This window comes from Amblyomma maculatum, chromosome 8 (assembly GCF_055883805.1).
Source record: "Amblyomma maculatum isolate TAMU_Amacu chromosome 8, ASM5588380v1, whole genome shotgun sequence".
Lineage (NCBI taxonomy): Eukaryota > Metazoa > Arthropoda > Arachnida > Ixodida > Ixodidae > Amblyomma > Amblyomma maculatum.
In genome coordinates, this window is record NC_139351.1 from 61,467,083 (window position 1) to 61,481,557 (window position 14,475).

The 14,475-nt window shown below is 40.0% G+C and overlaps 1 protein-coding gene across 1 annotated transcript in view; it reads left to right on the forward strand.

Moving 5' to 3' along the window:
• Nucleotides 1-14,475, forward strand: part of LOC146181258 (uncharacterized) — a 104,793-nt gene that overhangs the window by 19,742 nt on the left and 70,576 nt on the right. Inside the window, exons 4-7 of the mRNA XM_084575741.1 lie at nucleotides 950-976; nucleotides 3,489-3,515; nucleotides 7,256-7,282; nucleotides 8,718-8,744. Coding sequence (XP_084431867.1) covers nucleotides 950-976; nucleotides 3,489-3,515; nucleotides 7,256-7,282; nucleotides 8,718-8,744 — 108 coding nt within the window. The remainder of the gene's footprint in view (nucleotides 1-949; nucleotides 977-3,488; nucleotides 3,516-7,255; nucleotides 7,283-8,717; nucleotides 8,745-14,475) is intronic.

The window sequence follows — 14,475 nt, forward strand, 5'->3', positions numbered from 1 at the left end:
TGAATGTTGCTACTGTGCTGCTATATCTTTACTTCAGTGATGGATCTGCTCTTCTTATAGTAATATAAGAGCTCAATGGACCTCAGTTTAAAGTGCCAGTAATGGTACTTTAAACTGAGGTCCATTGAGCTCTTTGTCATGGCGGAGGCTTTGCTTCTCCAGGCCTTAAACTTACATTCCTTTTCGTTGTTGGGACTGTGCAACGAGCACGGCACCTAGAATTCCTGTTTGAGATCATTGCCGTGCGTGGTTGATAGCGTAATGGTTGAAAAATATGTTTTGGGAACTTGCCTTTTTTACGTCAGTATATTATCGCTATACACCTGCGGACTTTAAAAATAATTCCTACTTTGGGATTCCTCCTTAGGGTACTGAAACGACGAGCTCAGGCACGGTAAGCTTTTTGTTGTTGTTGGAATTTTTTTTTAATCCTTTATACCTTCTGTGGATTTATGGTACGGTTCTAGAATTATACTTCTTAGGAAACTGCCGTGCCCGGCTATGAAGATATATTTATGATAAATATTTTGTAAGAATTTTAATTGTTTCTGCATTTTACTCTGGAGCTATGATCTTTGTTGGGTTTAATAAATTCTGCGGTCGTCTTTAAAAGCTAAAAAAGCTAACCGAAATATAATTAGGCGCGATAAAATTCACCTACTTTTGCTGTAACGTTTTGTAGCTTACATTCAACATTTTGCTTGCTTGCTTCCTTCCTCAAAAGTATCCATTGAGAAATGAGTTTTTAAGACACCTAACGACCATTAAAATTTCTATAAAACCACACATATATTTGTAGGCATTTTCTTGCATGAGCGCTTGTCCGTGTCCTCTCTCTTGTGAATGTGTCGTTAGCGCTTTGTCCTTTTGTTAAAAAATCTTGCATAGCCTTCGTCGGCGCTAATATGCTACGCTCCTTTCCTTTGATTGCTCTCTGCTATTTTCATAGGCAACTGGAACAACAAGCTCGGGCCCGGTAAGGTCTTTGTGATGATGGAGGATATTCTCCTATTTGATTAAAAACAATATTCATTTCCTTCTTAGTTCCTCACAGTGAATGCTATATACTTAAATTATGCGAAGGTATTGTATTCGTGTAGGATGTGTGGACGCTTGGGTTTTCAATGACACTTTTTCTTAAACCGTGTGCGGCATTTTACGTTAATATTCTATAATTTTCTTTTATTCATAGGCTACTCAAATGATAAGCTCAGGCGCGGTAACCTTTTTGTGAATGGGCCTGTTAAAATTATTAAGATTCGAACCTGTTTCATTTTCGCTCAGCCACCTATTGATTGAATTCTCTGCCGCAAATTACGTTTCGAAAAACTCTACGAATACAAATGAGTAGGCATATGCATTTTCGTTACACTCTTTGTTGCTGCTACTACACAACACTTTCGTATATTTTTCTTGATGGCGCTTTCACTTATACAAAAAGAATGACAAGCTCATCTAGATTGTATAGAGTACATCTCTGTGGAATAAACCATATGTTGACATTCTGCCTACTGGGCAATCATGAAGGCAGGGCAGAAAAGTCGTATTATTTGCTTTTATTTTCATATATTTTCAGTGGCGCTACTGGGCTGCTATCTCCTTACTTCAGTGCTTGCTCTGGTATTTAGTACTTCTAGTCCTTTTAGCTCAGGCCGTTTGAGCTCTTTGATATAACGTAGTATGTGATTCTCCAGCCAACAGCTTCTATTCACTTTCGTGGTTGGTTCTGTGAAGGCTGTTCCTTCTCGAGCTTGAAAAATTGTTTCCTTCCCATTGCAGCTTCTGTGGAATTAATATTCGATTCCAAAATTATGTTTCTATGGCAACATCCACGGCCAGCGTTGTCTTTATTTTTATGAGAATGGTATGAAAGCACTGCCTTGGTTAGTGCATTTTTCATTTGAGCTATGCTCTTTCTTGCGTTTAGTACTTCGTGTGCTGCTTCCATTTATAAGGGAACTGAAACATGTTCATGAATGGTAACCTGTTCCACTTAGTGCAGAAAGGCATTGCAGCTCCATTTCACCGTTTTCTTCTTTGCATCTGTAGCCTAAATTATCTCGTCAGAATCGCATTCTGGCACATTTTCTTCTCTGCAATCTCGATGATAATGTACATATATTTGTTGGCACCTTTTTCACACATCCTTAATAAGTGTTACTTCGCTACTTTATTTTCATTAGCCTGATCCCCTCTATTCTTCATAGACTACAGTAATAACAAGCTCAGGCCCGGTATGCTTTTTGGGATTGTGTAGGATAGGCTTCTTTCGCTCACTAAAATTATTGATTTCTCTTTTTTTGAGGGGAACACAATACATGTTGTATTCAGAAATTATATTCGAAAGGCTATTGTCGTATTCGGTTGTTAAGGCCTAATGCCTGAAAATCGTTTTTAGGCATTGCTCTCCATATCGACGTTCTCTTTTGGCTACTGCGGTATGTTTTGTTGAAAACGTCTTCTTGGTGTATTTTTATAGGGTACTGAAACAGCAAGCTCAGGCACGGTAATCTTTTCGCAAAGGTGGTGGCTATTCTTATATTTGCCTGGGACTGCTTGAATTCCGCTGAACCACCTGCGGAGAGGTTGCTCTGGAGCACATTATAGCTCAAAGATATTTGGCATTTTCAACTGCGGAGAATAGTTTTGTTTGAGCATATATTAGGCTCCTGCATACTTTTGACGCTTTCCATAGGTTTGGTACATTGCACTTAGATTAAAATTTCTATCTCGTCCCTTCATTCATACAAGAACTGAAATTACAAGCTCAGCCATTGTAATCACCTCACGCGCGTTGGTGTAGAGTGTATCTATGTGGAGAAATACTTTCTAGATATTTGTCTGTTCGACCGAGAGGATGAAGGTTCAGATATTACTCGTAGCCATCGTATTTCTGGTGCCTTTTTTTTACGGCTCTACTATTGTACTTTCTTTTTCACTTCATTGTTCGCACTTCTCCTCATAGGCTACCGGTACGACAGGCTCAGGCCCGTTAAACACCTTTTGATGGTCTAGCCTGCGCTTCCCCGCTTCCCCAGCTTGGGACTTCGTTCATTTTCTCTGTTATTACTACAAAACGAGTGCAGTATTCATGCATTATATTCCGTAGACATTCCCAACTCTCTCCTCTGATGGCAGTGTTGAGCATTCTATGCAGAGTACTGTTTTTTATCCATTTTTCTTGGAGCTATGCAGCAAATGTGTATTTAAAATATCTCAAATGGGCTTTTCGTCACAGGGTACTGAAACGGCAAGCTCAGGCACGGTAAGCTCTTTATGAAGGTTTAATTGGCGCCTCCTTTTGCTTCATTGGATTTTCACTAAACTTCTGTATGGAGAGATGACGACTTGCTAGACATTTTGCCTTTTCTGTAATCATGATGAAGGTTTAAATTATACTTCTGGGCACTTTTCTACTCTCACTCTTTTTCCTTTGGTGTCATTGTGCCTCTCTTCTTTTTATATATTTGGTTGCTCTTTTTTCGTAGGCAACTGGAACGACGAGCTCAGGACCGGTAAGCTCCTTGTGATACGTAGGTTATGCTTCTTCAGCTGGAAACTTCGAAACGGTTCCTGTTTTACTTCTGTGAATTGAACGTTATAGCACTTCTTTCTATTTCAAGTGTTTGCTTGGTGTTTCCTTGGTAGGGTACTGAAACGGCAAGCTCTGGCACGGTAAGCTTATTTTGATGGTCCAGGCTGTTGCTCTCCACCTTGCAAACTACCTTCATTTCCGTCAAAACGTTTCCGGAGTGAATAATCGTTTTCAAAATTATATTTCTAAGGTATTTCCAATAGACGTCTATGGAAATATATTTATAAGACATATTTTGTAATCACCTGTATTTTTTATGCATTTTTCAAAGGAGCTCGACGCGTTGTTACATTTAATTTTTGTTTCCTGGCACTTTCCCATAGATGGAACTGAAATAAGCTCAGGCATAGTAACGTCCTTTTTTTTAGTTTTTTATAGCTTCCAGCAGGCATTTTCTTTTTCACGCTTCTATTGTCTAAATGCTCTCCTCACAAAGAAATTCTAAGATGCCTTGCCTACTCTGCAATCCTGATGAAAACGGAAATGAATTCCGAGACATTTCATTTGCATCACTTTCCTCAGAGCAAATATCTTGTATTACATTTCATTTGCTTACTCTCCATTAAACTTCATAGGCTTCTGGAATGACAAGCTCGGGAACGGTTAGCGATTTAGTTTTTTAGGTTGAGTTTATCTTGCTTACCGTGAATATTCATCTCCTTTTCCTTTGTACAGAGTGAATGCTGTATTCAGATATTTCATTTTAGTGACAATCTCATGATGGATTTTGAAAGTGTACTGTTGGCAACTCATTTCTACGCGGCGTCTCAATATTTCCTTTTTCTTGTGCCTTCAGTGAATTTTTTCGCTAAATATTTCTATCTTGGGCTTTTCTTCACACGGTATTCAGACAGCCTCCTCAAGCACGGTACGCTTCTTTCGAAGGTGTCGGCTATCGTTATCTCAGCTCGGAGTCTCCTTCTGTTTATTATGGCAACGTATTCATAGCTTATATTCTGGAGCTATTTCAGAAACTTTTGTCACCTGTTGTTTTGATTAATTTAGGTTGCATATTACTTTGGAACCAGTACATGTACTATAATTTTTTATTATTTCTACTTCATTGCACCTCGATTGAATTTCTTACTGTCGCTGTTTAATAGGAAAGTGAAATGAGAAACTCGGGCATTGTAACCTCTTCGATTCTGTCTAAACTGCACTGTGGCTCCCAGTCGTCATTCAATTGCCTTGGTGGTAAATGGTGTAAATTCTCGGTGGAGAAATTACTGTCCAGTCTTTTCGCCTAGTCGACAATGTAAATATAATCGTAGAAATTACTGTCGGCACCTTCTATTTCCATGCCGTTTCCTTTGGCCCTGATGTGTTGCTTTCTTTATTACTCCATTGCTTTCTCTCCTCTTCATAGGCTACTGGCACGACAAGCTCAGGCCCGGTAAGCTTTTATTGACGCCACAGGCTATGCCTCCCCAACTCGCAACTTCTACTGGTTTTCTTTGTTACTTATACGAAAAAAAAGTTCCATTACTTGACTGATACACTCGCCATACTCGGCTACAATGGCAGTTGGAGATTTAATTGTAGTACTTTCTATTCTTTTTTTCTTCGCGTAATGGTGCAAAATGACTGTTTAAAATGCCTTGCTCGAGCTTTACTTTAATACTTACTGAAATGGCGAGTTCAGGAACGGTAAGCTATATATGAAGGTGGCGGTTGCCCCTTTACAGGTACCGACCTGATTTTATCTGAATTTATTCATCAATGTATGACGAATGAACTGTTCCTAAATTATGTTTGTATGACATTTGTAGTTCTGGACTATCGAAATATATTTACCAAAAATATTTTGCAGGTGCTTTCATACACCTTCGTTTCTATCAAAGCTATGCTCTGGATTTCATTTAAATTATTTTCCAGCACGCTCCTTCACAGGACAAGAATATATGCTCAGGCGTAGTTATTTTTTAATTATGTGTAGCCTGTTACTTGCACCACGAGTGAGCTCTGCTACTCGGGGTGCAAGTACGGATTTGGCCTCACTGGGCCTGAAAGGGGGCCTCCCCACGCTGAGACCATGTGACCATGATCTCCCGAAAAACGAGACAGATACGGCGCCTTCGTTTCCGTGAAAAACAAATTAAATCAACAATATATTATGAAAATTGCGCACTGCGCTAAAGGCACTTTTATCCATACTCTCAAGCGAATCTCGTGCACTTTATATAAAAACCTCAGCTGGAGTACAACCTTGCTATGTAATGCACGACCACGCTTCTCAGAGCTTTCTCTAATGTCAAAGCACCCGTTATTAGCAGCTTCCAGTTGACACAGTGCATTACTGTACCGCACTGTAGTGTACATTATTTTCTCACAAACGAATTTCTAGGTCTCTTCAATTACTGCACGAGGACGATTAATGCATAGAGCAGATACGTTGTCACCTTTCTTTTCCCCTCCTCTTTCATGCGTGCTATCCTAGCTCCCTTTTTATCTGCTGCCTCTGCACTTTCATTGATAGAGAACTGGAACGACAACCACAGACCCGCTCAGTTCCTTCATACTATGTAGACAGCGTTTCTCCAGCTTAATCAGTGTATTCATTTCCTCTGTTTGTTACAAGTAGTGAAGGCTGTATTCAATTATTGCAATTCTGAAACAGATGTTATGCTCGGCTGCGAACGTTTTGCGCTCCGAAGTGATTTGTAGATACCTCGTATTTTCTAATGTCCTTTTGCTTGAAATTTGTTGGTTACTTTCACTCGCTTGGGCTTTTCTCCATAGGCTACTGAAACAGGAAGCTCAGGCACGGTAAGCTTTACGCGAAGACATCAGCTATCCTCCGGTTTCCAATCTCTTTGCATTTCCCTTGAAAAACCTATAAAACGCATGCTGCGCACCAAATAATATTTCAAGGATAGTTTGCTATCAACGACTATAGCAATTACGTTTATGGGACGTATTTTGTATGCGCTTGTATTTTTCATTCATTGGCCCGTTGTCCTACTGCGAAACATCGTCTTTCATATTCCTAGCTGGCACCTTTCTCCATAAGAAACTAAAACCACAAGCTTAGATATATTAAGCTTCTGGCGGCACCGCCTGCTTTCGCAGACGGTATCTGCCATTCATTTCGTTTGATGGTTATGTAGTGTAAATTCTCTGGGAACATACGATCCTCTACACTTTTTTCCTTTTCGGCAATGACTGTGAAAACTCAAAGCTTACTTGCTTGCCCTTTTGTGCGTCACGCCTTTTTCTTGAAGTTACTGTATTAAGGCGAAACATTTTTTAAGGCGAAACATTTTAATGGCTCATGCTATCGTGGACAGAATGTGTCCTGCTTCTCCGGCGTTCTGACTCGTTGAGGCGGAACGACGTCATAGAGGTCTCGACCAAACACAGAGCACCACCCCTGTATGCGTGAATACGTGCCTTATATATGTCCCTATGTCAATCAATGATCAATTACTAATAAATAATTAAATACCAATTGAGTAATTTATTATATTACTTTTTATTGAATAAATAATTACTTAGGTAAATAACGATTTACCCACCTAATTATTATTGATAAATAATAATTGCTAATTAGTGCATATTGCGTAGCAGAGTGCGGCACTCAAGCTTCCTTTCACTACTTTAGTCGCTAAAGTCCCTCGTAATTATTTCCCTTTTTATTGCCTTGTTCCCCTATTTTCATAGGCTACTGGAACGACAAGCTCAGGCCCGGTAAGCTCCTTGTGACAACGTAAGCTGTGTAAGCTGCGTTCTTCGAAATTCGAGCTTTTATTCCGGTTCTTTTCTATCTATGGAAAGTGAAAGCTCTACACATAAATCTAAAAGATATCTCCCATCATCGGCGGCGAAGGCATTGTTGGCAATTATCGGTAGCTATTTTTTTTTCTCTCTCTTGTTTCTACAGCGCTACTTTTCGTTCAAAATTTCAAGCTTGGTATTTTCTTCATAGTTTACTTAAACGCCGAGCTCAGGCACGGTAAGCGTTTAGTAATATTAAAAGTGGTTCTTCCCCTGCTTTAAATGTATCATGTTTAGGCACATAGATCAATTTATCAGAATTTTTTTATAAGCACTTCAATTATTTTCCGATTTTCATTGGTGCTGTGCTCTTCGTCCTCTTCAAAATTTCTTTCTGGGACTTTCCTCTCTAGGGACCTAAAATATATTATGGCACTCCAACGTCCTTGTCGTAATGTAAAATATTTTTGCAAGTTCCAGTTTACGTTTTTTAGTTCAAGGTTTCTGTGATCGAAATTCTCTCGTCACGAACAAATTACTAGGGCCCTTTGCTTTCATTCCGATAACAATTAAAACATGATAACATTTTCTGGCACTTTTATTTACACCTGTTTCCTCGACTCTCCAGTGCTACTCTCCGATTCGTTTCGTTACTATTCACTATTTTTCATTACCTAAGGTCCGGTACACTCTTTATGGTGGTTTAGAATCAGTGTCCTTGCTTTTATTCCTACTTTAGGGTGCACTCAGTGAATGCTCTTTCTAGAAATTACATTTCAAAGGCAACTGCACCGGTCAGTTGCGACATTGTATTGATGGAAAATGATTGTTAGGCATTAGTCTTTTTATTCACTTCTTTCTTGAGGCTTCTGTGGAATTTTTCGTTCAAGATTCTTTTCTTTGCCTTTGTGTCATAGGGTACTGAAACGGCAAGCTCAGGCACGGTAAGGTTTATGCGAAGGTGTTGGCTATACTTATCCAGTTTCGAACCACCTTTTGTTACAGCTAAAACCCCTTTGAAGAGAAATCACTGGCTAAATTATATTTCCAGGATATCTCTCATATTCAATTACAGCGACGACTATGAATTAACAATACTGGAGGCACTTTCAAGTTTGTTACAGTGTACATGATTGTCACTACACACCCTTCGATATAATGTTTTTTTTTTTTCTGTCGAGTTTCTTCATAAGTGAAGGGAAAATGCAACATCAGTCATTTTAAGCTCCTCGCGTTTTTGTATACTGCATAAATTTGTCAAAAATAATTTCCTAGACATTTTGCCGACTCGGCAATGAGTTTCAATACATTTAATTTCTTTCTAGACATCTTCTAGAAGACAGTTCCCTGGGCCCAGCTATCTTGACGTTTTTTTTTTTTACTTCATTCCTTGCCCTTTTTTTCACAGGCTACAGGTACAACAAGCTCAGGCCCGGTAAGCTCCTCGTAATTACGGATGCTGTGATTCTCCATCTCGTAACTTCCAGTCGTTTCCTTTGTTAGCTCAATTGAAAAGTCCAGTATTCAAAAATTATTTTTCTAGACCTTTGCCATACTCGGATAGGATAGTGTAGGTGTGGCAAAATATTAGTGGGCATTTGCTTTATTGCGCCCGCTGCCTTGGCGCTACTCCGCTAATTTTTAAATAGATTTCCTGCTTTCGGTTTCCTTCATAGAGTGCAGAAACGGCGAGCTCAGGCATGGAAAGCGTTTTGTTATTGAGAACGCTCTCGTTCTCCACCTGGCAAACTCCTTTCATTTCCGTTGACACGTCGTTAGAGTTATTGCCCTGTTCAAAATTTACATCACGTGTTTCAGCGAACAAATTCGGAAATTGCTGAAGATAGCTTGCAACCAAAAAACGATTCGCTCAAAGAAACACACAAGCTCAAAAAAGACGCTTTGCAGCACCCTTTAACTATACATCTAAGCATAAAAACACACTAATTGATTTTGTAATTATCGCGTTTCAGTGTGTAATCCTAATGACGTGTTCTAAGCCATGAACAAAGCGATGTTTTGTCAATTTTGCAAACAAAGAAAATAATTTTTAAAAGCCTTGCACCGCAAGGATATCCGTCACTTTTTCAGTATCAAACCATGAATGGGCTTAAGAAATAAGTAAAAAACACTGAAGAGATGTCGTGTCCAGAGATGACTGAAATAGAAGCAATAGAACCACCATGAACCCAATTCCGTGCCCGCGCTCAAAAAATAAAGGACATGGAGTTGCCTATGACTGGTGTTTCCCTTGCGACAATGTGCAAAAGAGTTGAAAACCATGAATACCGCTTGCATTTTGAGCTGAGCCCTTTTCAACTGCACGCATCACCACATGACGTCCCGTCTTGTGCTGTCTGTTTCAGTTACGAAGGTTTGGAAAAGCTTTAGAAAATGACATTTTCTTCGTTTCACAAACGTATGGACATTGCGCAAAAAATGCTGCCATCTACCGGAATAAAGTCGAAACGAGCAAGCAACGCCATTTTGGTGGGTTGCAATCAAGACAGAAAGCTTGGTTAGCTGGTGTGCTATCATTAATTAAACAAACTAGCGCATGTAACTAGGACACATACATAGAAGACAGGACAAGCGCTAAACATTGACTGAGGTTTTACTGCGACAGGAAAGTACATAAATTAACATCGGTGGCGCATCGCACACTTGGTTACAACGATACAAGCAAACACTAGTCAAAATTTGGCAAACTGTTCCTGAGGTACATATCTTCTTTTTTGACAAGGCAAGTGAAGGCGTGCTGACACAGTTACCACGTTCCCGGCCAATGTGACAGGTCTCACTTATCTCGCGGCCTAACCTTGTGCCTCCCCTACCAAGCACACACGTGGTACCAAAGGACGGTACACGCCTGCAACGCTTACCATGTTTGGCCAAATGGCCGCCTCCCGCCAATGAATCCACCAGCGTACGATGCTCTCGTAGCCATTCATTCAGGCAGCGTCCAGACTGCCCCACGTAGAATCTGCCATAAGAGACGGGTATGCGGTAGGCGACGCCAGCATTGCAAGGTACTTGTATTTGCGGTTTATGGTGCATTGTGGGTTCTTTTAATTGACGGCTTACATTGACGGATTTCATATATAGGCGCAAGTTAAAAATGCCTAGGTGCTCAGTGCTTCGCTTAGCAATGTTAAGAATCGCCCCTACCATTTGAATTGGTGCTTGCATTTCTGCTCTGCACGATAGCAGATATTCGGCGGAATAACGGCTGAACCATCAGTGCTGAAGCTGCACTGTCAGTGTTGTCTATCGCTTGAACAATGGCGCCAGGAAAATTCGATATTCGCAAAATACGTGAGATTGAGCAGCAAACCACTATTGGTAGATTGCAGATTTACGTGACCTACTGCGTGCTCTGTGTACTTGTAGTTGGGCTACGTGTTGGTAACTTGCGAATCTTTTCGCAAGCGACACTTCGCAAACGAAACAATGCAAGAAACGCATGAAAACGAATCGAAAGTTAAAGGTAGAATACGGGCACCGAAGCTGAAAGCCAGGCAAATGCTTATTCCGCGTCATAAACTATACTGATAGACGCAATGTGCAGTGCGCAAGCAGGAGTACTGCTGGAGAAGATAAGAAACAGTAAAATTCTGGGCCTTCTTCAGCAATGTAACTTTTGCGATCTAATTATTACCTATCGTAATGAATTAAAAACTCGCAAGTCAATTTCCACGGGGCCAGCATCGGGCTTCGGTGAGAAATAATAACAAAATAATGTACAAATTTACCACGCTTTGTCTTTATGCCCTTTTTATGTCCAGCAAGTTACGGAGGAGTATTTGAGCGCCTTAGATGACCATAAGTGCCAACTTATGGATTATTATCCCCATGCTTCAATATCAGAAATATCTGGAACCTCCAAATATAACTGAAACGATCGCTGAGCGTTAATTTTTCTTTAAAGTGACATCGCTTGTTCTCGAATTCGAACTCCCAGTTGGGAATTGCCACTTCACTCTGTTACTAAAACAATTTGATTTGGTTTGATGTATGGAGTTTAACGTCCCAAAGCAACTAAGGTAAGAGAAATGCTAAAACAGCTAAGAAAGGTGGCATTTAAGGGTAATTAGTGAGCTTTAGTAAACAGGTGGAATAATGGAAGAATTTTGAGAAATAATGGTGTCCTCTGCTGCTGATAGCTCCTGCTTACATTGTTTACCTGTATTTAACTTAGTATTTCCGTGAAGTTTTTGCCGTTTACCTGGAAGTGAACGCTTTCATAAACATTTGCCATCCTCGCCTATGATCATAAATTTGTGATAACGATATTTTGTTAGCACTTCCATTTAATCGTAATTTTAATTGTTGCTACTGCGCTTCGTTCCGCTCAAAACGCCCTGCTCGCGCTTTTATTCATAGGGAACTGAAACGACAAGTTCAGGCTCGGTAAGCTCTTCATCTTCGCGTAGCCTGTGGTTTTACAGGCTCCAGCTGACAATGTTCTCCTTTTATAATAATGTAGAGTGTGCTGCGCAATCCTACGCGTCCTGTCCAATGCTTCTTCCTGCTAAACTGTCGATTCCTTGGAAACCTATTTCTGTATGTAAATGGCATTTCGCCATTACAGTTTTTCTACGGGATTTATTTCGCGTGGTTGTCTGATTCGATCCGAAAAATTCAGATATTCTCATGTTCTACTGCGACAGCGCAGCAAACCTAGCCACAGTCACAGCAATGACACCGGAGGTGCTAGCTCGTTGTTGCAAATATTTAATGCGATGCAATGAAGAAAACCTTACAAATATAGAGCAGTTTTGACCAGACAGCCTTGTTGGGTACGACTTATAAGACAGTTGATTAAGTTGATTAAGACAGTTGATTTGTAAATTTTGTGGTCACATACGACTTCCTAAGACATTTCGTTTACTCGGAATTGGTGAAGAGAATGCCCTTTTTTCTATGAACCTATAGATTGTGCAACGTACTGTTTTATTGGTATTGCTTCCTTTGTCTTCATAGGAAACTGGAACAACAAGCTCAGGAGCGGTAAGCTCATTGTGATGGTGCAGGCTATGCTTCTGTTGTTTTCGCACTTCTACGCATTTATTTTGTCGTTCCTAAAAAGGGAATGCCCGCTTGTATAGCACAATCATATTTCGTATATTTTTATTTATCACAACATTTCTATTTTTTATATTTGCCATAGTTGGTAACAAAAGCATAGCGGCAGCAAATTCTTTGTAGCTTGTTTTCACCGCACCTTTTCTTTGAAACTAGTGCGTATATTCGATTTAAATTCCTTGTTTAGGCTTTACTTCATTGGGTACTGACAGGGCAAGCTCAGGTACTGCCAGCTTTTTGAGACGAGATTGCAACCTGCTTTCATTTGTCTTGAACGTTCTACGAAGCGCAAGCTCTATTCTAGAAGTATATATCCCAGATATTTGTCTTCCTTGGCTAGAGCGGTGCCATAATGAAAGCTATTCGGCATGCTCTTGTAATCTTCATGCATATTTCTTTGATTCCACTGTGATACAACCTCTTTAAAAGTCCCTGTAGACGATTTTCTTCTGAAAGCGCTAAAACGGCCCACTCGGGCAATGTCAGCTCGTTATTGGTGGTGTAGCCTGCATTGCTGCAGCTTCTATCGGCTCTTTATTTCCTCTTTCGGTCGTGTAGTGTTAATCCTTCGTTCACAATGAATTTCTGAGCTATTCTTTGTGCGCGCAATTGAAGATGAAAACATACAAAATATTTTTTGACACTTACCTGGTTTGCACCTTTTTCCTGGCGTTACATTGCCCCTTTCGGTATCATTTCTTTGCTGCTTTTTACTTCATAGGAAACTGGAACAACAAGCTCAGGATCGGTAAGCTCCTTGTGATGGTTTAGGTTATACTTCACCAGCTTTCAACTCGTATAAATTTTTCGTTTTGGTTCTAGAGAAGAAATGCCTATAAGTACATATATATACTTATGCAATACTCTTAGATATTATGATATGAAGGTATGGTGAAGAAACATGCTTTGTAGTCACTTAACTTCATGTTTTCCGAGCCTATTTGCTTCGCCACGCTCCAATAAGTTAAAGTTATATGCCCTTGCTTTTCTTCATAGCGCAAAGAAACATCAAGCTTAGGCGCAGCAGACTTTTGGGATCGTGTCAGCTATCCTACTCGAGCTTCCCAGCTCCTTTTAATATCGATTTAATGTCTGTGGAATGAATGCTAGGTTCATGAAATTTAATTTCAAGACACCTGGCAAGTTCAACTTGCTTCCTTTGCTGTTTATATGTTGTGTATTCTCTTTTAGACAATGATTTTTATACATATGTTTCATGTTTCGCAATTACAACGGAACTGTAGAAGCTTTTCGCAGGCAGTTGTCTTTTTACAAGCCATTTTTCTTGGCTCTACACTGGTACGTTCGGTTTTGTTTCCTCCTTTTCCTTTCCTTCTCAGGGCACTGGAACAACAAGCTCAGTCCCGGTAAGCTCCTTGTGATGGCGCAGGATATGTTTATCTTGGAACTTCTGTTCGTTTTCATTTATGCTTATATTGAGCGAAAGCTCTTTCCACAAATTATACATGATTATGTCGGTATAATGGTGGGAAAAGATCTCTGTACAGTAATCTTCTTTCACGCCTTTTACTTCGGGGGCAACTGCGCTACTTTCATTTCAATATTCCTTGCTTGCACTTTTTTCATAGGGTACAGAAACGGCAACCTCAGGCACGGTAAGCTTTTTGTGATAGTGAGCCTGTCCATCATCATACTGCAGCCTCATTTCTTCTTCATTAAAACTGTTATGGGATGAATTCTTTTTTTTTTTTCGCAAATGTTATTGCAGAAGTATTTTCATCCTCTGCTATACAGACAACGTTATGAGGAATATTTTGTGGCCACTAGCAGTTTTTCTGCATTTTTAAATACCCCAATGGCACTACAATGAGTTTAAAAGATCCTTTTTGGACTACAGTTTAAGGGCACCGAAACGAGCCCAGGCATGGTATGCTCATGGCTCTAGTTAGGGATAATGTTTTCCAGCTTTGAACATCTTCCAGTGGTGGTTGTAAGCAATGAATGGTTAGTTCACGTATTACATATTAATATGTTCGCCACACTCAAATTTTGGATGATATCATGGAAACATTTGGCATCCGCGTATTTTGTATCCTTTCATTTCAAGCTGCCGCGCTGAT